The sequence below is a fragment of the Saimiri boliviensis genome, chromosome 12 (assembly GCF_048565385.1).
Source record: "Saimiri boliviensis isolate mSaiBol1 chromosome 12, mSaiBol1.pri, whole genome shotgun sequence".
Lineage (NCBI taxonomy): Eukaryota > Metazoa > Chordata > Mammalia > Primates > Cebidae > Saimiri > Saimiri boliviensis.
In genome coordinates, this window is record NC_133460.1 from 76,865,071 (window position 1) to 76,887,078 (window position 22,008).

A 22,008-nucleotide genomic window follows, 5' to 3' on the forward strand; every position below is an offset into this window, starting at 1 on the left:
GGCATATTTTGTTTAAAAAAGAGAATTGTGATCTCTTTTTTTAAAAAAAAAACTTTCCTTTTGGTTTAGTATACAAACCTATTAGAAAACAGTTTTATATTTCAAAATGAGCTTCTATGTTGAATTTCTAAATTAATCTCTGTGCTATTTTCTACTTTTTTAAAAAAACTCAGTATTCCTAAAGATAAGTGTTAATCATTTATTAGAAAAAATTCACTTTCATGTCCCCCTTTTACTCTGCAGGTTTGGATGGAACTGTTAAGTAAGGCTTCAGTTCAGTATGTGGTAGCAGCTGCTTGTCCATGGATGGGTGCTTGGCTTTGCTTAATGATGCAGCCTTCTCATTTACCTATCGATTTAAATATGTTGCTAGAAGTAAAAGCTAGAGCCAAGGTAAGTGTAGAGGGATATAATGTATTTGTGTGTTCAGCATCTAATTATTAATACAGTAACCATATTTAAAAATCTGTATTGCCTTATCGTATGTGATTTAATTAATTTAAGGAGAAACTTATTTTATTAGGACCCTGCTAAAATGAATAGTAATGTTTATCCATTAAAATTTTGTGAAAAGAACTATTTTACTGGGATTATTTTTGAAAGATCATATTTGTTGTTGCCTATTCAGTTTTAATGATTAATCTTTAATTATTATTATATTTTGGCTCCCTCTGTAGGAAAAAACAGGTGGTAAGATGCGTCAAGGCCAAAGCCAGAGTAAAGAAGTACTTCAGGAGTATATTGCAGGTGCCGACACCATTATGGAAGACCCGGCCACTAGGGATTTTGTGGTTATGCGGGCCAGAATGATGGCAGCCAAGTGAGTGTACATTGTCAGGTAGTTACAGATTTACAAGTCTGGCCTTCAAAGTTTATTTAACCAACAGACGATTTCTCTGATGTCTCTATCAATCCTTCCTTCCTTCACCACACTAATTATAGCCTAAGGAAAAATCAGAGTGAGTAAATTTTTGGAATTATTTTGAAGCATTAAAATAGGATTTATATCTTCTTATGAAGATAAGGTAGTCGTTATATCTACTATGGGAAAAGTTCTGGCTTCAAAAAGCCATATTTTACTTCAAGTAATTTCTTTTTTTTTTTGAGACGGAGTTTTGCTCTTGTTACCCAGGCTGGAGTGCAATGACGCGATCTCAGCTCACCGCAACCTCCGCCTCCTGGATTCAGGCAATTCTCCTGCCTCAGCCTCCTGAGTAGCTGGGATTACAGGCACGAGCCACCATGCCCAGCTAATTTTTTTGTGTTTTTAGTAGAGACGGGGTTTCACCATGTTGACCAGGATGGTCTCGATCTCCTGACCTCGTGATCCACTCACCTCGGCCTCCCAAAGTACTGGGATTACAGGCTTGAGCCACCGCGCCCGGCCTACTTCAAGTAATTTCTATAGTAACTTCCTTTTTCTCCCTCTTAGGTTGTTAGGAGCACTTTGTTGCTGTATTTGTGATCCAGGTGTAAATGTAGTAACTCAAGAAATTAAACCAGCTGAATCCCTGGGCCAGTTACTACTCTTCCATTTGAACTCCAAATCTGCTTTACAGAGGATTAGTGTAGCTTTGGTAATCTGTGAATGGGCTGCTTTACAAAAGGTAAGATTTTGCCCCAGAAGTAATAAAGACAAGTAAACCAGTTTTCATTAGCTGTTAGGATCAGTATTATTTACATTATAATTTACAATAGAAAAGGGAAAGTTTTCGATGTATAAAAATCCAAGTTATAGAAAAGTACCCAATTACATTGAACATTATTTCTCTCCCTTTAATTTTAACTCTGGACTTTGTCTTAGAACCCCTGCCCATACCTCAGACTACTAGTTATGCTCATAATTAATATTTCTCTTGACTGTTTAGTCTTTTAAGAAATGTCCTTAATAAAAATCATATATATGTGAAAGTAGTCCAGAAACTATTGGTCATCCATTCCTCTATCTCAGGTATCACTGAAAACTACAAAAGATGAGGCTTTGAATATTGGAGATCCATTTGTGTGGGTGGTAGCAAAGGCAGAATTTTTGGTCACAGAAAGTATAACATCTCTGTATTTAATCCAAAATCTTCATGTTTCCAGATAAACCATTCCCTTCCACCTCTTTAACCTTTAGCTTCTAGGGAGATGTATGATTTTTGTATAAGACATGCTTCTGTAAATTGAAGAAACTTTCTGCTGGCTTTGTGTATTCCATTGACTGGAATTCTGGAAATTTAACTGTCTGCACTTGCTGTGAGAGTTACTTGTTACTGCCTCTTAGCAGTTTGTCAAAGCTGTATCTAAAAGTAACTGAGCCATTGCACCTGACACCCTGCTTTGCCTCTGGAAAGAAGCAAAGCTCATCTGTTTTTAGGCAGGAGTTGGTGTGCTGGAGAGGCAGTGATGCTATGTTTTTGTGCCTCTCAGACTCAGCAACAAGTGTTGACAGTTCGGTTTCTGGACACTCATAGAGCTTCATGGACTTACTCTGTGAAGCCCAGGCTGATCTCCCAGATCCCACAGAACCCCTCATGGCTCACCACTGAGGCCATTTCCCCTCGGTTTGGGGCAGGCAGCAACCAGAGAAAGTGGGAAGGGTTAGTTAAATTTGGGGGCAGGTAAGTAGCTTTTAAATTTTATATCCACTTTTACAGTATGGCATGTGAAGCTTAGGGCTCAACTGTTATCTAATAATGAGTTTTTAAATAACATTTTTTTTTTTTTTTTTTTTTTTTTTTTTTTGAGACGGAGTTTTGCTCTTGTTACTCAGGCTGGAGTGCAATGGCGCGATCTCGGCTCACCGCAACCTCCGCCTCCTGGGTTCAGGCAATTCTCCTGCCTCAGCCTCCTGAGTAGCTGGGATTACAGGCACACGCCACTATGCCCAGCTAATCTTTTGTATTTTTAGTAGAGACGGGGTTTCACCATGTTGACCATGGTTGGTCTCGATCTCTCGACCTCGTGATCCACCCGCCTCGGCCTCCCAAAGTGCTGGGATTACAGGCTTGAGCCACCGCGCCCGGCCTTAAATAACATTTTTAAGTAGTGCATGCTAGATGTTTTTCTTCTGATTTGTTTTTTACGGTAATATACTTTAAAATCTGATATACATACCTGTAAACTTTGGATAAATTCGGAGTTAAAGAGGAATTATTAAGTAGAAAATGAAATTGTAATATTTCCATATGCATGTTCTGTAATCATTCATGTTAAAAGTTTAGAATAATTTGGGTGTAATACCTTTTTTTCTGTGCAACTAACTGTGTGGTTTAGAAAAGTAGCAGAACATAGATTCAATATAAATAAGAATTTAGCACTTGGTAGTCTGTAGATGAAGATTTCTGTATGTATAAAGTTAATGTTTATATACTTGCCCTATTTGTTGTCTATTGTATTTTAGGAATGTAAAGCTGTTACTTTAGCTGTGCAGCCACGTTTACTTGATATCCTTTCAGAACATTTATATTATGATGAAATTGCCGTTCCATTCACACGCATGCAGAATGAATGTAAACAGCTTATATCATCATTAGCTGATGTACATATTGAAGTTGGTAATAGAGTAAACAACAATGTTTTAACAATAGATCAAGCTAGTGACCTGGTGAGTAAAGAAACAACTTTCTTAATTATCAATAGAACATGAAATTTAGGTTAAAAATTTTTTCATGACATGTTTACTATAAAAAGACATTAATTTGTTGAGTCCGTGTGTGGCTTGGTAGCCTGTCATCTCTACCCTTTAGAAAGATTATTTCATTGTATAGACTTTCTTGAAATAAGAGAGTAAGGAAGGATTTTTTTAAACAAAAATTCTGATAAATCAATGCACCTTTATTAGAAAAAGCTATTACATTTTGTCATTTCAGTTTTGCTTAACACTGCAAAGTATAGAAAAAAACTGCTTCTACAAGTTCATGGGTACTTCTTCCTGCTCTCAGCCTATAATGAAAGTATTCAAACATATAGAAAAAGTGATGAAATTACATAATATAACACTCATACTCAACAGCTAGATTTTACAGTTAACATTTTACCAAATTTCTTTTATCACATATATATTCACCTACCTACCCCTCTATCCAGCCATGAATCCATCCAGGGCAGTTTTTTTTTTTTTTTTTTTTTTTTTTTTTTTTAATGCATTTCTAAGTTTCAGATATCAGTATACTTCAGCAGCTTAAATAATTAACTAAAATTCAATATTTGTGATTTTTTTGCTGTTTTGAGGCAAAATTTATATACTAAAGCACACAAATTTTAGGTGGATCATTTGATGAATTTTAACAGATGCATATGCCTGTGAAACCTAAATCCCTATCAAGATGCAGAACATTACCATCACCAGTTCCCAGTAATCTCTGCCTCTCCCTGCCTCCAAGTAACCATTATTCTAATTCCCCCTGACCCAAAGACACATTACTTTTGCATCTTCTAGAATTGAATGTAAATGGAATCTTACACTGTGCTATTCGGTGTAAGGATTTTCTTTGCATGATGTTTCTGCAACTCATCTGTGTTATATATATCAATAACTTACTCTTTTTTATTGCTTGAGTTTTATTTCATTGTATTATTTTATCACAACTAGTTTAAGCCATTTTCCCTTTGATGGACACTTGGGCTGTTAAAACTTTTTGACTATTACGAACAAAGCCACTATAAACCTTCTACAAGTCTTTGTGGACATCTCTGTTTTCATTTTTCTTGGATAAATATACATGAGTGGAATTGCTAAATCATAAGGTAGGTGTAGGTTTAGCTTTAGAAAAACTACGGACTGTCCCCAAAGTGATTGTATCATTTTACCCTCTGACCATGAATCTGTGAATTCTGGTTACTCCACATTATCATCAATGTTTGATGTGGTCAGTCCTTTTATCCATTTTAGTGATTGTGTGATGGTGTCATTGTGGTTTTAATTTGCATTTCCTTGATGACTAATATGTTGAATACTTTTTAATTTTTTATTAGTCATTTGTATATTCTCCTTTCTGAAATATCTTTTCAAAATCTTCTCTACTTTTAATTAGGTTGGTTGTTACTAAGTTGTGGGAGTTCTTCATGTATCCTGGATTCCAATCCTCTGTCAGATAGATGCTTTCTGAATATTTTCTGGCAGTGAGTGGCTTGCCTTTTGATTCTCTTGATGCTGTCTTTGGATGAGCAGATATTTTAATTTTGGTGAATTCTAATTTATCAGTTGTTTTCTTTTTTCTTTTTTTCTTTGAGACAGAATCTTGCTGTTGTTGCCCAGGCTGGAGTGCAGTGGTGTGATCTCAGGTCACTGCAACCTCCACCTCCAGGGTTTAAGTGATTCTCCTGCCTCAGCCTCCTGAGTAGCTGGGATCACAGGCATGTGCCACCACGCACAGCTATTTTTTTAAATTTTCAATAGAGACAGGGTTTCTCCATGTTGATCAGGCTGGTCTGGAACTCCCATCCTTAGGTTATTCACCCGTCTCAGCTTCCCAAAGTGCTGGGATTACAGGCATGAACCACTGCGCCCCAGCCATCAGTTGTTTTCTGTCGAGGCTATTATATTCTGTGACTTAAGTAATCTTTTTTTTCTTTTTAATTTCCAAGCGGCAAAGGTATTCACATACATTTTCTTTTAAAGTTTTGTCATTTAGTTGTTTGTTTTTTTTTAAATTACTTTAGTGTATGATTGTTATTTAGTTTTTATGTTTAATGTGTATAGCATGGAGTAGAGGTTCAGGTTTGTTTTCTCTTGTAGATTTCTAATTTTTCCAGCATTATTTATTCATTTCCCTGTTGAATTGTTTTGGCACCTTTGTCAAAAACCAACTGAAGTGTAAATATGGCTGTGTTTATGGGCTTCATTTGTTTGAACTATTTGTCTTTCCTTATGCCAGTATCCGTGCTTCATTACAGCAGCTTTGTACTTAGTAAGTCCATGATGTTATGTAGTATAAATGAGTTCTTCTTTTTTTGAGTTATAGGATCAGAAATTGAGCAACTTCATTTGTGTTGGTCCCCATGAAAATAGTAATTTTCATTTCGTATCCCTATTTCTGGTTGAAAAATAATGTAGTTGAAATTTTTTGTTCTCACTTTTGAGAGAAAGCTAAAATTGCTGCTTTTTCCCCCGGGATCTCTTCTTTTATAAAGTTCTTTTCCTGACTGTTGTTATTCTGTAAGTTTTCCTTTTTGCCTCTTCTCCCTACTTTTTTGCCTGCCTGAAATTAAATCTCAAATTTTCTTTATAGTCTAGGTTCTCCTACTACTATTTCCGGGAACTTTTCTTTCATACGCTCATCAAATGGCCCATTCTTCTAAGATTTTCTTATTCAGATTCTTTTCTCTCCAGTGAAACTACTGTTCTGCTTCATTAGTTTTATTAGTTCAGTTGGTTTGACTTGGGCTAGAAGACAAGCATAAATATCAGAATCTCTGGAAGAGTCTTGCCTTCCTCCCTTCCTTCCAGGTGCCTTGGCTAGGAGCCACTGCCTTTTCTATCTTTAAATGAATCCCTGTTTTCCTGTTACCTGCCAGTTATGGGCATTTCCCTGTGCTCTATCTTTGTCTCTTTGACCATTCTCATGATTGAGTTCCTACCCATGTACTGTGTGCTATCTACTCTCAGTCTTTCTCACATTCTTTTAGTCATTTTTACTTAAATATCTCACTGTCACTTCACACTGAGCACAACCAAAACTGGCTTTAAAAAAAAAAAAAACAAAGATACTCTTTTTATTCCCGTCACAAATCTTGTCAGCATTTTCTTTCAGAAAGTCTCATGTGATTAATCTTTTCTCTGTTTCAATGATCAGAGCCCAGTCAGATCTTAGTACTTTATATCCAGGTCCTGACTCATCTCTAGGGCTCCAGGCAGCGTCTGGTCCATTTCATTCTGCATGCTGTGCTAGACTAGCAATGATCTTTTTGTGCCATCCTGAACATCCCTCCCCTGCTTAAGAACATTATTTTCCTTTTCCTTGCTTTTTCATTTTTATCTTTCATCTTTTCATCACCTTCTAAATTATCCATCTCTTATCTCTTCATTATTTCTCAGACATTCTCCACTCATACCCATTTAGCTTTCTTCTTGCAGAAGTACGCTACACTTATTCACTTCTCATTCTTACTTCTGTGGCTGAGTTTGTTTCCTTTGCTAGGAATTCCCCACCCCTAACCTTCTGTGCTCTTCCAGAGTTCATCTCTTGATACTCCTCTTCTGCATGTTGTACTCAAGCTATGATAAACTTTTTAGTTCCATGGACAGTGCCCTGTTTTCCACTCCCTACCTCACTTTGTCTGTTTGCCAAGATGTCACTATAATCCCTGATTGGCCTACTCTTTAAAAACCCAAATATAAGTGTTACCCTCCTCTGGCAAGTCTCCACTAATCTCTTCTTCTAAGAAAAGATTAAGCAATACTCTGTATTCCTACAGCTACTTGCATTTACTTCAGTTACATGTTACGTTTTCTTAATTCTTTATTTATATTTCTCTCTCCCACATTAGTATCTGCATTTTTTGAGCATATGAAGACATTATGTCTTATTTATCTTTTAATATTACATAATAAATATTGGTTGAATGATTGAATTAATTTGGGGGTAACTGGGAGACTTTTCCTCAGTTGTCTGCAGTCATTGAAAAGTGACATAAGCATAGTGGATTTAGGACAGTGTTTTTTAACTTTAGCATTGTAACCCAACATTTCAAATGGGTAATTTTTATGATATGCAAATTATATCTGAATAAAGTTGTTAAAAAAGATGGACTGAACAGTCTTTTAATGGGGCTTGTCAAGTAGTCTGGTACAACAGTCCTGTAGCCTTAGCTCTTGGTAATTAAATGAATGATAACTGCACCATTTTGTTCAGTTTTGTTTTGTTTCTTTTTCTTCTTCCATCACCTGGGCATTTCCACCAGAAGGGAGGTTAAAGAAAAAATGAGAATGTTTCAGTTAGCAACACTGAGCCACTTAGTAAACAGCCACTCCAAGTTTTTATGAGTTTTAGAGTTGAAAAGAATACTTTTTCCAAAAAGAAGTTTGTTGAGTTTCTGCATTCCTTAATGAACAGTTAGTTTATATGTGCTTATAGCTTTCTCGTTTCACCAAAGTACTTTGTGGGTACTAAATGTGATTTTCCTCAAAGTCATTAGACATATTTATAAGTTAGGCAATTTTATTCTTCTCAAGAGAATGTCTTTCTTAAACAATATAATGCTAATGTTAAATTTTATTCAGATTAAAATTAAGTTTAGTTGGGAGGTTTTAGACATTAGCGTACGTAGTACTAAAACAATATTACATATTGTGGAAATCAAAATTGAAACAGAAAGCTTACTGTCTACCCTTTAGAATCTTACAGTCTATTTGGGGTTGATAATGATTAATGATTTTTAATTTCTTTTTTTTTTTAATAGGTCACTACTGTTTTTAATGAAGCCACATCATCTTTCGATTTAAATCCTCAAGTGTTACAGCAGCTAGATAGTAAACGACAGCAGGTCCAAATGACCGTTACAGAGACCAACCAGGAGTGGCAAGTGTTGCAGCTGAGAGTGCATACTTTTGCTGCATGTGCAGTTGTGAGCTTGCAGCAGCTTCCGGAGAAATTAAATCCTATCATAAAACCATTAATGGAGACAATTAAGAAAGAAGAGAATACACTAGTGCAAAACTATGCAGCTCAGTGCATAGCTAAACTACTTCAGCAGTGCACAAGAAGGACGCCCTGTCCCAATTCAAAAATTATTAAAAACCTCTGTAGCTCACTTTGTGTGGACCCATATCTAACTCCTTGTGTCACATGTCCAGTACCAACACAAAGTGGCCAGGAAAATTCTAAAGGTATATTCCTAAACTTTTATTTGGGGTAGAGAAATAACCATTTAAATTTGTTTTCATTTACTTATGGGTATAATTTAAGCACAAATCCAGTTCATGTTAGAGTTTTTTTCCCATTCTGAGAGAAGAGGCTTGATTATAACAAAACGCTTTGTTACATGAATTTGCACATACTTCGTATCAGTCACCCTCTAAGTTCAAATAATCCATTCATAGAAGATCTTACAGCTGATTATAAACTGACTGAAATCTGAGAGACAGGTGTTTATCTTCCCTTTGCCTTCAAAGCCATAATTATATGGTTTACTGTAACAAGCTAGAAAAGTTAATTGTATCACGTTATTTAATGAAAGCCTTTTTGTGTGTGTGTGTGTTTTTTCTGCCCCTTAACCAAAGGAGCAACCCTATTGACTGGAAAAAGTTACTGTAAAATCTCTGGTTACCTTAATTTAGTGCATGTTTTATGAGATTAGTGAACTCTGTTTCTTTTAGTACTTTCAGTAAATAATACTTAACCAACTTTTTTGCTTTCAACTGGAGAATTTATATGGAAAATGAGAACTTCCATCTGGTCTCAAAGACAAGTGTTTTCTTACACAACTCAGTCCTGTATGATTTTTGTATGTGTGGTTGTTAACAAGATTTTGGAAAAACAAATTATTTGAAATATAATAGACTTACAACTTTGGCACAGTATAGATCTTGAAAAATACGTGAATGGACTAGTAGAAGAAAAGTGGACATTTTGAATTATTAACATCTTAAAATGCAATGGGGTCATTCTTCCGCCTCACCCCTCTCAACCCTCATCTCTACTAAAAATAGAAAATTCACCAGGTGTGTGTCTGTAGTTTGCCCCATTGCTATGTAAGACAGTATTATTTTGCAGTGGCCAATGTTTTTTTTGAATTCATGGTGACTCTGGATCTTTCTTTTAGAACTTGCTTGAGATATTTTTTAAAATGTTTCTCATTATGCTTAGGTGCAGTAAGTTTTTTAAAATTAATAGGCCAGGCTGGGCATGGTGGCTCATGCCTGTAATTCCAGCACTTTGGGAGGCCAAGGCAGGTGGATCACCTGAGTTGAAGAGTTTGAGACCAGCCTAACCAACATGGAGAAACCCCACATCTACTAAAAATACAAAATAGCTGGGTGTTGTGGTGCATGCCTGTAATCCCAGCTACTCAGGAGGCTGAGACAGGGAAATCGCTTGAACCCAGGAGTCAGAGGTTGTGGTGAGCCTAGATTGCACCATTGCACTCCAGCCTGGGCAATAAAAGCGAAACTCTGTCTCAAAAAAACAACAAACAAAAATTATAGGCTACGGGCTGGGCGCGGTGGCTCGTGGCTGTAATCCCAGCACTTTTTAAGAGATGAAGGTGGGCAGATCACTTGAGATAAGGAGATAGATCAGCCTGGCCAACATGGTGAAACCCCTTCTCTACTAAAAAAAAAAAAAAAAAAAAAAAAATACAAAAATTATCCGGACTTAGTGGCATGCACCTGTCATCCCAGCTACTCAGGAGGCTGAGGCACGAGAATCCCTTTAGCCTGGGAGGTGGAGGTTGTAGTGAGCCGAGATTGCGCCACTGCACTCACCTAGGCAACAGTGTGAGACTCCATCTCAAAAAAGAGAAAAATAATAGTATGTGTACACCTGTAATCTCAATAGTTTGGGAGGCTGAGGTGGACAGATGGAATGAGCTCAGAAGTTCGAGACCAGCCTGAACAAAATGGTGAAACTGCATCTCTACAAAAAATATAAATAGCTGGGTGTGGTAGTGTGCGTCTGTAGTCCTAGCTCCTCAAGAGGCTGAGGTGGGAGGATTGGGTCACTTGAGCCCGGGACGTGGAGGTTGCAGTGTGCTGAGACCATGCCACTGCACTCCAGCCTAGGTGACAGAGACCCTATCTTAAAAAAAAAATATATATATATATATATATATGCTTTAACAAGTCACAATAATTTTTTTAGGTGCTGTTTCTGACTATTCAGATGACTGTACAGCCTAGATTGTATTAGGTATAAATCCAATGGAAACAGACTATTTTGTTGCCATTTCATTCTCTAAAGAAAATACTGGCCTATGAAAGTTGATGCCCAAAAGACATAGTTTAAAAATACATTATATCTTTTATGGTGCTGAAAACATTTGGTATCGCCTATATCATGACTAAAAGGTTATTTAACTTTTTTCCTTTTTAGGATCCACCTCAGAAAAAGATGGAATGCACCATACTGTCACCAAGCACAGAGGTATAATTACACTCTATAGGCACCAGAAAGCTGCTTTTGCTATCACAAGTAGACGAGGTCCTACCCCCAAAGCAGTAAAAGCTCAAATAGCAGATCTTCCTGCAGGAAGTAGTGGAAATATTCTTGTTGAACTTGATGAGGTAAATAGTTTTTTTCTTTGAATGCTTTGATTTTTAAACAAATACCTGACTTACAAATTGAGATCTAAGTTGTATTAGCTTCCACAAGTTTTTAAGTGAAAGGACTGAGATTAACTTTTGGAGTACTCCAACAATATGATCCAGAAAAATAGCAAACCTCAGATTTCTCATGTCTCTTGTAATTTTTACCAACTTTATTTTCCTAGGCAAGACAGCCTTATGATAGAGGGTACATACATTATTTATAAATATAAACTAATTCAGTCCTATAGCAGTGACTGTAGAGAAGGTGTTAAATAATAGTGAAAGCTAACTCTTCTCTGTCCTTTCAATGCACAGATGTAATTAATTGCCACCCACCTGACTTTCTTATCCAATTTGAAATATATTACATGTGTAGTGTGAGGTAGGGTTCTAAATTTATTTTCCATGTGAACAGCCAGCTATTCTACTATTAAATCCTTTTCTCCCTGATTTATAATGGCACCTCTGTTTATATTTGTGAGAGTTTATTCAGGTTTTCTGTTATCTCTGATTGGTCTACCTGTTATATAGTACAGTCCTAATAACCAGTTTTTTTAGCAAGTGTTTCATTTTGAAAATCTCACAGTCGCATTATTAGCAATGTAATGAATGCTTTAGTTAGTCCTTTGGATTGCAAGACAGGAATTTACCTGGTTTCAGCAGTAAGCCATCAATACTAAAAGATGTGTTAGTAAAATACAGGCCTCTTTTAAGTTTCTTTTTAAAATCAACAGCTTATTATCAATATTTCTCTTAAAACATTCTGTGAAATTTTTTCCACTGACAATATTTCCCTATAATTTAATAAAAAATTTTATTTTGATATTTATCTCTAGAGTTTGCATAGTTATTCCTCCAGTTAAATGTAATTTAAAATATATATATTAATATCTTTTTGGGGGAACAGATTTATGGACTGTTAATTACTTCTGAATAAGAATTACTAATCTTGGGGTTAGCTTAATCTTGTTCTATCCCTTAAGTGAATGTAAGTAAGGACAGATCATTTCATATATCTTCTCCCTAACTGATAAATTTCTTTGAGGCAGAGAGAAGAAGGGGGAAAAAATGTCATTTAGGACTATCTCTGGAAACAGCACATGTCCTTCTATTCCTTATCCTCAACCCCAAAAAAGTGTTTTACTTTGGACACAAAAATCTAATTAGGTGTTGTAAGCCCCTGTAAATTTAATTATTGGGAAATGTTTATAATTGTGATAAACGTGTCTAATAATTGCTTACTTGGTTAATGGTAGCATTGTGAGTTCTTAAATGGTTACTTTTAAATTCTCTTGATAAAATTTTAAATGCATTATAATTTTTTCTGAAATTCTGTTTTTATCTAACATTTAATTTTAAGGCCCAGAAGCCTTACCTGGTACAACGGAGAGGAGCTGAATTTGCTTTGACAACTATAGTAAAGCATTTTGGTGGTGAAATGGCAGTGAAGTTGCCACATCTCTGGGATGCCATGGTTGGCCCATTGAGGAATACAATCGACATAAACAATTTTGGTATATGCATATTTTTATGAGTCCAGTTTTTAACAAATTTTAATGTATATTAGTTAAATATATCCTTATAAAATAAAAATGCTTCTCTGCCTCTACCTAGTTATTCCAGATCAGCTGGTTAGTTTTAAAATGGAAACTTCGTTTAAAATAAAAACACAAACACACTCCTTATTTAAAAAAAGAGATATTTGGGCTGAGCACAGTGGCTCACACCTGTAATCTCAGCACTTTAGGAGGCCCAGGTGGGCAGATCACTTGAGGTCAGGGGTTTAAGACCAGCCTGGTCAATCTAGTAAGATACAAAAATTAGCCAGGCATGGTGGCACACGCCTGTAGTCCCAGCTACTTTGGAGGTTGAGGCAGGAGTTGATTGAACCCTGGAGGTGGAGGTGGCAGTGATCTGAGATTATGCCACTGCACTGAGGCCTGGATGGAGCAAGATTCTGTCTCAAAAAAAAATTTTTTTAAAGAGATATTTGAAATGGTTCATTATGTTTATAAGTTATTGGGTTGCTTTGCATGTGGTACCCCAGCATTTAAATTAAGGTCATGGCACTTAATTTTAACACTAAAAAGCAAAACTGACTTTCCGGTGCTAGTTGAGAATGTGCTAAAAGTTTTTGTGGACTCTAGATTTTGAAAAATTATTTGCCAGATAATGCAGACAATATATTTTAACAGATGGAAAATCCCTTCTGGAAAAGGGCGATGGCCCTGCTCAAGAACTGGTGAATTCTCTGCAAGTTTTTGAAACAGCAGCAGCTTCAATGGATTCTGAGCTACATCCCTTGGTAACTTAACTAATGCAAGTGTAATATTTCTTCAAATAAAACATGTGGTCTTATTTAACAAGTCTTAAGGTTTGAAAGGTACAGCTTTGATGTCATCCTTAGTAATTACATTTTTCTTTGCTGTAGTATAACTAGATACCTCCTTTACTAACAGTGCAACTCTTGTGGGCTTTGATGTAGACCTGGCTGCTTGAATTTGACTGAAAACCCAACCTGGAAGCTTAGAATGTAGGGACATTGAGGAAAGGACTCTGATGGCACAGGAGCCAGGTATAAATAGGAAAGAAAACTGCAACCCTGTTTATCGAGATCATCTTAATAATATACTTCCAAGAAAGGAAAAGCACACATAATGAAACCTGTTTCCTAGTTAAGCATAAAGATGAAAGGAGTGACCTGCCTATGGTGATGCTGGTCAGTGGCAAAGATAGAACACTGGTTTGTGATTTATCTTTTTAACTATTGAAATGTGTCTTACAAAAGAATTGGGACAGAGGGAGGAATAAATAGAGAATAATCTTTTTTAAATAAGAGAATATTTTTCTTTTCATATATGTGCAATAAGAAGCTCTCTGCAATTTACACCATTTTTTTTTTTTTTTTACATTTGTGATTTTTTTTTTTATTGCATTTTAGGTTTTGGGGTACATGTGATGAACATGCAAGATTGTTGCATAGGTACACACATAGCAGTGTGGTTTGCTGCCTTCCGTCCCCTCACCTGTTTTAGCCCCAGTTCTCTATCGATATCTAACATAAAAGGGAGAATCTAGGAGAGGGTGAAGAGGAATGGATTTTTTTTGTACATAGTAATGAAGTATGTCCTATTACTTGTTAAAGTTTTGCTGATTTACTATTAGTAAAGAAAAGTTGAGTCCATTTGTATGCTCTTACCCTCCATAATTAACAACATGCATTCACCTGAACTGTAAAGCTCATCAAATTGTTTAACAGATACCTGGCTCTCATCAGCATTAATCCTGGTGTTCCATGTAGCAGACATTTAATAATGTGCTGTTGTAATGCTGTTGTGATTATAACACCTATCATAAGCCAGGAAGCTACAGAGGAAGATACCTACCAAAGTATGGTGCTAGAATAAAATCAGTAACACTCCAGCCACTGGATAAAAATTATGTAACCTTAACCTAAATTAGTGCTGCCAAATTTGGTAGGGGCTGGTGATGTGTGGTGGTATTTTCCCAGCCTCAGTAAGATTTTCTCAGTAGGAGAATCTTACCAAGTACCTTTTGGTTTGTTTCCTGTTAATTTTGGAAAGAATTAAGTGTTCTTGTATGCCTAAGAGGATATGAGCAGAGGAGGGGTTCTGTACCTTTTTTTTTTTCCTTCTTTTTGAAAGATTTGTAATACATTAGTTTGGATTTGGATTAGTTTTCTATGGAGAATGTTTTGACAGTAATGTTTTGAAGTATTTGGAGATACTTTTAGTTAGGATATTGAGAACTTTCCTGAGCATGGGCTATCATAGTTACATATTAAACAGTATTTCCTGATGACAATTCTGATTGCCTTTAACTTTTTGTTTTTAGTTGGTACAGCATTTGCCACATCTTTATATGTGCCTTCAGTACCCCAGTACTGCAGTGAGGCACATGGCTGCTCGTTGTGTAGGTATCATGAGTAAAATAGCTACCATGGAAACAATGAATATTTTTTTGGAGAAGGTTCTTCCGTGGCTGGGAGCAATTAATGACAGTGTCAAACAAGAGGGTGCAATTGAAGCACTTGCCTGTATCCTTTTTTATTTGACAAACTGTTCAGGAATAATATTCATTTACTTAAGGATAATTAAAATTGATGTATTCAAATATGTATATAAATAACCTGCCATGTTACAAAAAATAACTTTTTACATCTTATTTTGAAATACATATATATTTATTCTTCATCGTTCAACTTGATTGAAATATTTTTATATTTTATTACATACGTTACAAATTGATTTACCTTTTATGATAACAATTTTCACATGGAAACTTCGGAGAATTACTATTAATTTTAAAATAGATTTTTAATAGGCAAAATAGTTTTATGTACTTTATGAACTATATATCTTGTAAATGATTTACTTATTTATAATCAGTGTCTTATTAATCAGGTATTATATAGGTAGTCCCTATGTTATACACATACTGTGTTTTTAAAGTATATTCATTACTTGGGTTGAAAATGACCAAAGTATACTAGATAATTAGAAATATACAAGCAAGCCCTTTGCTAAGGATATGGCAGCAGCTAACATTCTTTAACTCAAAGTATCTGAAAGATATTTCACAGAGCACAAAAGATGGATGAAGATCAAATCAGTAGAAACTCTGGTTCAAAAATACTGAAGATTACAGGAGAACTGCGCTTACTAGGCTCACTATATCCAGCTGGTGATTGTCAAGATCCTGGTGGGAAATTTGGAATTAATCTTTGAGTGACACTGAATTGGACTCCTTTATTTACAATGTGACTTGTTTTATTTTGACATTGGAATTCCGGAAGCTTGTAGCAATTTCTTTATGAAAAAAATCTTGTTAGTAAAGCTTCCTCCAGCCTTCGTCAGAGGAAAAATGTAATTTTATATTCCTAATCATGAGAAAGTTACATAATATTTTCCAAGGAGCCACAAAATGGGCAAATAATGTTATAATTGGATCATATAGGCCTGGAGGGTCAGTCTCTTCCCTTATAATACAGTTGAGAAAATCATGAACCTTTTAAAAAGTTACAATCTTGGTATCAGTTTGTTTGTGAAAACATCTGCCTCAGAACTATTTCAGAATTTCCTTAATCACTTACTCAGGTGTAATGGAACAACTGGATGTTGGTATTGTTCCATATATTGTCCTTTTAGTTGTTCCTGTGTTGGGAAGAATGAGTGATCAGACAGACAGCGTGAGATTCATGGCGACGCAGTGCTTTGCAACGCTCATTAGACTCATGCCACTTGAGGTAAGTCAAAGATACTTGCTTTATAGATGTAACGTTTTCTATAACTTTATCCATAATAATTGTAACCTTTTTTAGGGCCAGGTACAGTGGCTCACACCTGTAATCCCAGCACTTCAGGAGACTGAGGTGGGTGGATCACCAGAGGTCAGGAGTTTGAGACTAGCCTGGCCAAGATGGGTGAAACCCTGTCTCTACTAAAAAAATAAATAAATAAAAAAAATTAGTTGAGTATGGTGGTGTGTGCCTGTAGTCTCAGCTACTCAGGAGGGCAGAAGAATTGTTTGAACCTGGAGACAGAGGTTGCAGTCAGCTTAGATGGTGCCACTGCACTCTAGCCTGGGCGACAGCAAGACTCTGTCTCCCCCCCGCAAAAAAAAAAAAAAAAAAGGTAACACTTTTTAAAGAATATGTCAGGCTAAAATGAAGGCATTATTTCAAAAATATTTCTATTACAATAATTAAAAATTTTAGGCCTTTAATAGGTACTTTTTTAAAAAAACACATGGAGTTTTAAGTAAAACAAGAAATCTGACACTGTGATTCCTAAAATAATTTACTGATGCTTTTCTAGAAATAGAATTGTTCATATTTCTGTTCGTAATTCTGTTTCTAGGAATATAATTTTTCTAGTAACATCTAGGTGTAGACTGTGGGCTAAAGTTTAGGCAAAAGATAAATTTGAGAGATGGTAAATAAGACTGTAAAAAGCAAATGAGGTTTCAGTGAGAGTATGAAATAGACTAGAAAGATCATGTAGGAGCATTTTGGAGTACATTCACGGGGACACAAATAATGTGTGTCCAGTGCAGGAAACTAAAGTGGCTTGAAACACAGGAAGAGCCAGGATCCCACCCACAAGTTGTTTAATCATATTTTGATGGGGTTTACATGATTCAGGAAATAGTAGGTATGGCATGTCATCCATGTTGTAACATGTGTAAGTACTTCCTTTTTATTGCTGAATAGTATACCATTGTATGGACATACCACAGTTTGTTTATCCTGTCACCAGTTGATGTATATTTGGATTGTTACCAGCTTTTACTAATAGTTATTATGGGCTAGGTAAGGTGGCTCATGCCTGTAATCCCAGCACTTTGGGAGGCCATGGCGGGTGGATCACTTGAGGTCAGGAGTTCAAGACCAGCCAACCAGCCTGACCAAAGAAAAATACAAAATGACGAAACCCTGTCTCTACTACAAATACAAAAATTTGCCAGGTGTGGTGGTGTATGCCTATAATCCCAGCTACTCAGGAGGCTGAGGCAGGAGAATCACCTGAACCTGGGAGGCAGAGGTTGCAGTGAGCCAAGATCATGCAACTACACTCCAGCTTGGGTGACAAAGTGAGACACTGTTATGAATAATGCTACTATGCATTTGCATTTATAAGTCTTTGTGTGGATGTGTGTTACTTCTTTTGAGTAAATACTTAAAAATGAAATACTGAGTCATATGGTAAGTTTAATGTGTTGAAGTTTAATTTTTTATAAAACTGCCAAATTGTTTTCCAAAGTAACTGTATCATTTGACATTCTTACCAGCAAAATAGTGAGTTGTAAATGGGATAGACTCTTTGAAAAACTTTTGGTTTGGTTTGTTTTTATGCCAGGATCATACTATTTTGATTACTATAGCTTTGTAATATATTTTGAAATCAGGTAGTGTGATCCCTCCAACTTTGTTCCTTTTGCACAAGATTGCTTTGGCTATTTGGGATTTTTGTGGTTCCACTTGAGTTTTTTTGTTTTTACAGAAAGCGTATTCAGAGAGATAATAAGAGAACCATTTGAGTTTTAGGATTGCTTTTTCTAAGTCTAAAAAATTTGACTGGACTTTTGGGGATTAGCGATCCTCAATACAATTTAGGGAATTGCATTATATAGGTAGTATGAACATTTTAACAATATCAGTTCTTCCAGTCCATGAACATTTATTTTCCATATTTCCATATTTTCCATATTTATGTCAATTTATTTGTGTCCCAAGCAGTTTCTTTCATTGATGTTCTATAGCTTTCAGTGTGTAGATCTTTCACCTCCTTAAATTTTTTCCTATTTTATTTTTATTTTATTTTGTTGCTATTGTAACTAGAATTGCTTTCTTGGTTTCTTTTTTCAGATAGATTGTGTCAGAACCTCATTACACTCTTAAACATTGAAGACATCAGAGAGCTGTTGTTTATAATACTTTCTGTAACAGATAGTAAAACTGGGAAATTTTTAAATAATTCATTTAAATAATAAACCTACATGGTAATATAATTAACTTTTTTGATGAAAAATAACTTTTCTAAAACAATGTGTTAGAAGAGTGACATTGTTTTATACTATTGCAAGTCTTTTTTATATCTGGTTTTTGTTTTTTGGTTTTTTGTTTTTTGTTTTTTCTTGAAACAGGGTTTTACTCTTGTCACCCAGGTTGGAGTACAACAGCACAATCACAGCTCACTGCAGCCTCAGCCCGCTGGACTCAAGTGATCCTCCTGCCTTAACCTCTCAAGAAGCTGGGACTACAGTCCCATGTCACCAGACCTGGCTAATTTTTTAAATTTTTTGTAGAGATGGGGTCTTGCTGTGTTGTCCAGGCTGATCTCAAACTCCTGGGTTCAATCCTCTACCTCACCTGGCCAGTGTTTCTAGTTTAATGGTAGATAGCAGGATTCTCATGTTTGCTTGGGCGTTCTGTCTGTTGCAGTATGTTATTTTGGCTCAGAGGTATGTAATGGAAGTCCAGCCTCACGATGATAGTTAGAAAAGGGAACAATATTTTGACAGCCGTCTCAAATAATGGTGAATATTTTATCTGATAGCATACCAGAACTCGAAAAGAGAAAGTTTAATGTTATTAGAATCTAAAATCCTATCAATGAATGTTTCATACTCTCTTACATTAAAATTCATTTGTTTGTCTTACACTTTTGTGATCATGGCATCTCCCCTGCCAGGTTAAGTATGTCTTACACTTTTGAATTGATCCTTTATTACCCATACTTGTTTTTTTTTTTTTTTTTTTTTTTTTTTTGCGGAGTTTCGCTCTTGTTACTCAGGCTGGAGTGCAATGGTGCAATGGTGCGATCTCGGCTCACCGCAACCTCCGCCTCCCGGGTTCAGGCAATTCTCCTGCCTCAGCCTCCTGAGTAGCTGGGATTACAGGCACCCGCCACCATGCCCAGCTAATTTTTTGTATTTTTAGTAGAGACGGGGTTTCACCATGTTGACCAGGATGGTCTCGATCTCTCGACCTCGTGATCCACCCGCCTCGGCCTCCCAAAGTGCTGGGATTACAGGCTTGAGCCACCGCGCCTGTCCTCCATACTTGTAATATTATGCATCAGTCATTTGGAAAATACTGGTTTGTTGAGTTATGTAAATCTTCTACAATTGGACACAATTCATTATATTTTTTAAATCATATTTATTAACAGCAGAAAATTGTTTTTATTGGAAACTGTCCATTTCTCTTGAAAATATGAATTTTATCAGTGACAACAAGTTAATGTCAGTTGTTTTCCTTGAAGTGACAGGTTCATTTTTGAGAAAAAGTCAGCCAGATACCAAAGTCAGAATAACCATAGTTTATCAGTGCTTTTAAAATGTTACATCAAAAAATGGCTACATTAACACACTTACTTTCTCCTGGGCACAGTTTGTCTAAAGAAAGTAATAATTATTGTCTGGTGTTTCCAAGTTTAATAACCATAAATCTTTAAGAATGTGAAAAATTAACCAACAACAAAACATATGGTTGGGTACATCCAGGATGGATATATAATGTAAGCACTACAGAGTTTGTCAAGGAAATTCTTGGGAGTATGAAAAGACTTCATATTTGTGGATATTTTAAATGGCTATTTCAGCTCCTCAATATGTTGTACTTTGATAAGCAGCAGAATTCACATTTTTTTCTCACAGAATGTTAAAAAAGATGTGCATTAAAGGGTTGAAATTTAATAAAATCGATCACTACTGCTTTATCAAGGTTTTTTTTAATTTTTAATTTTTTTTTTATTTATTTTTTAGATGCAGTCTTGCTCTGTCACCCAGGCTGGAGTGCTGTGGTGCAGTCTCAGCTTACTGCAAACTCTACTGCCCAGGTTCAAGCAATTTCTCCTGCCAGCCTGGCAGTAGCTGGGACTACAGGTGCACACCACCACACCCAGCTAATTTTTGTGTTTTTAGTAGAGGTAGTGTTTCACCATGTTGGCCAGGCAGGTCTCAAATTCCTGACCTCAAGTGATCCACCTGCCTTGGCCTCCCAAAGTGCTGGGATTACAGGTGTGAGCCACCATGCCTGGCTTATCAAGGACATTTTTAACTAACACTGGCTATTTGAAAAAATGCTACTGCATGGTTCTAAGAAATACAGTGGCTACTAGCACATTTTGATGCCATTGCCTTGATTCTTTCTGAGATACAGGCAGTTTTCTCTGTTATAACTTTAGCAACATCTGTGCAAATGACAACAGTGATTAAAAGCAAATAATGTTTTCCTTTTATTGTGAAATAGTTGAAAAGGTCTTGGAGATCCATAAAGGGCCTTGCAGACCACATTTTGAGAACCAATACCTTAGGGTTATCAGAACACTAAAATTGAGAAGTGCCAGTAACAGCATTTAATTCAGAATAAACTATACAACTTTATATACCTGTTTATTAAATAAGGCATGGTGCAGGAAAATGAAGTTGTAGATTGTGGTCTTTCAGATATTCCATATATATTTACTTAGTAGTCTAATTATAGTACTTTTAATGCTTGTTAATTTCTTTAACCTTGTTTGTCTTTATGTCTTTATACAATTTGCAGTATTCTTTTTTCTGTGTGTTTATGTTTTGTTGTGTTTATTTGATCTAAGAATGAAAATTGTGAGTACATAGTTTTAATAACTTAAAAAAAATCATTTTAGGCAGGCATTCCAGACCCTCCAAACATGTCAGCAGAATTAATCCAATTGAAAGCCAAGGAGCGACACTTTTTGGAGCAATTGTTAGATGGGAAAAAATTGGAAAATTATAAAATTCCAGTACCAATCAATGCTGAACTCAGAAAATATCAGCAGGTAAGTTTTATACTTATCTTGTAAATAGGCATAGTGAATTTTCCTTTCAAATGAACCTTGCAGTATTGTGAGTTTAGCGGCGGGGAAGGGCGTTGTTTTTTGAGACAGGGTCTTGCTCTGTTGCCCCGGCTGGGGTGCAGTGGCATAATCATGGTTCACTGCAGCCTCAAACTCCTGGACTCAACCCGTCTTCCCACCTCAGCCTCCCAAGTAGCTGAGGCTATACATGTGCATCACCATGCCCAGCATTTAAAAAAAAATTTTTAAGTAGAGGCAGGGGGTCTCATTTTGTTGACCAGGCTGGTCTTGAACTCCTGGCTTCAAGTGATCCTGCCAACTCAGCCTCCCAGAGTGCTGGGATTAGAGATGTGAGCCACCATATCTGGCCTTAAAGTAATTTGTAAAATTCATTTAGTAAAATCTTCCATTTACTGTCTTATACCCATATATTTC

At 36.1% G+C, this 22,008-nt stretch overlaps 1 protein-coding gene across 2 annotated transcripts in view; it reads left to right on the forward strand.

Moving 5' to 3' along the window:
• The window catches only part of BTAF1 (B-TFIID TATA-box binding protein associated factor 1), a 102,986-nt gene that overhangs the window by 57,853 nt on the left and 23,125 nt on the right, over positions 1 to 22,008 (forward strand). For both annotated transcript variants that reach the window (XM_003922395.2, XM_074382573.1), the window contains 11 exons: positions 244 to 393; positions 678 to 820; positions 1,433 to 1,607; positions 3,386 to 3,589; positions 8,386 to 8,812; positions 11,016 to 11,206; positions 12,591 to 12,744; positions 13,426 to 13,535; positions 15,086 to 15,287; positions 16,348 to 16,496; positions 21,403 to 21,555. In XM_003922395.2, coding sequence (XP_003922444.1) covers positions 244 to 393; positions 678 to 820; positions 1,433 to 1,607; positions 3,386 to 3,589; positions 8,386 to 8,812; positions 11,016 to 11,206; positions 12,591 to 12,744; positions 13,426 to 13,535; positions 15,086 to 15,287; positions 16,348 to 16,496; positions 21,403 to 21,555 — 2,058 coding nt within the window. The remainder of the gene's footprint in view (positions 1 to 243; positions 394 to 677; positions 821 to 1,432; positions 1,608 to 3,385; positions 3,590 to 8,385; positions 8,813 to 11,015; positions 11,207 to 12,590; positions 12,745 to 13,425; positions 13,536 to 15,085; positions 15,288 to 16,347; positions 16,497 to 21,402; positions 21,556 to 22,008) is intronic.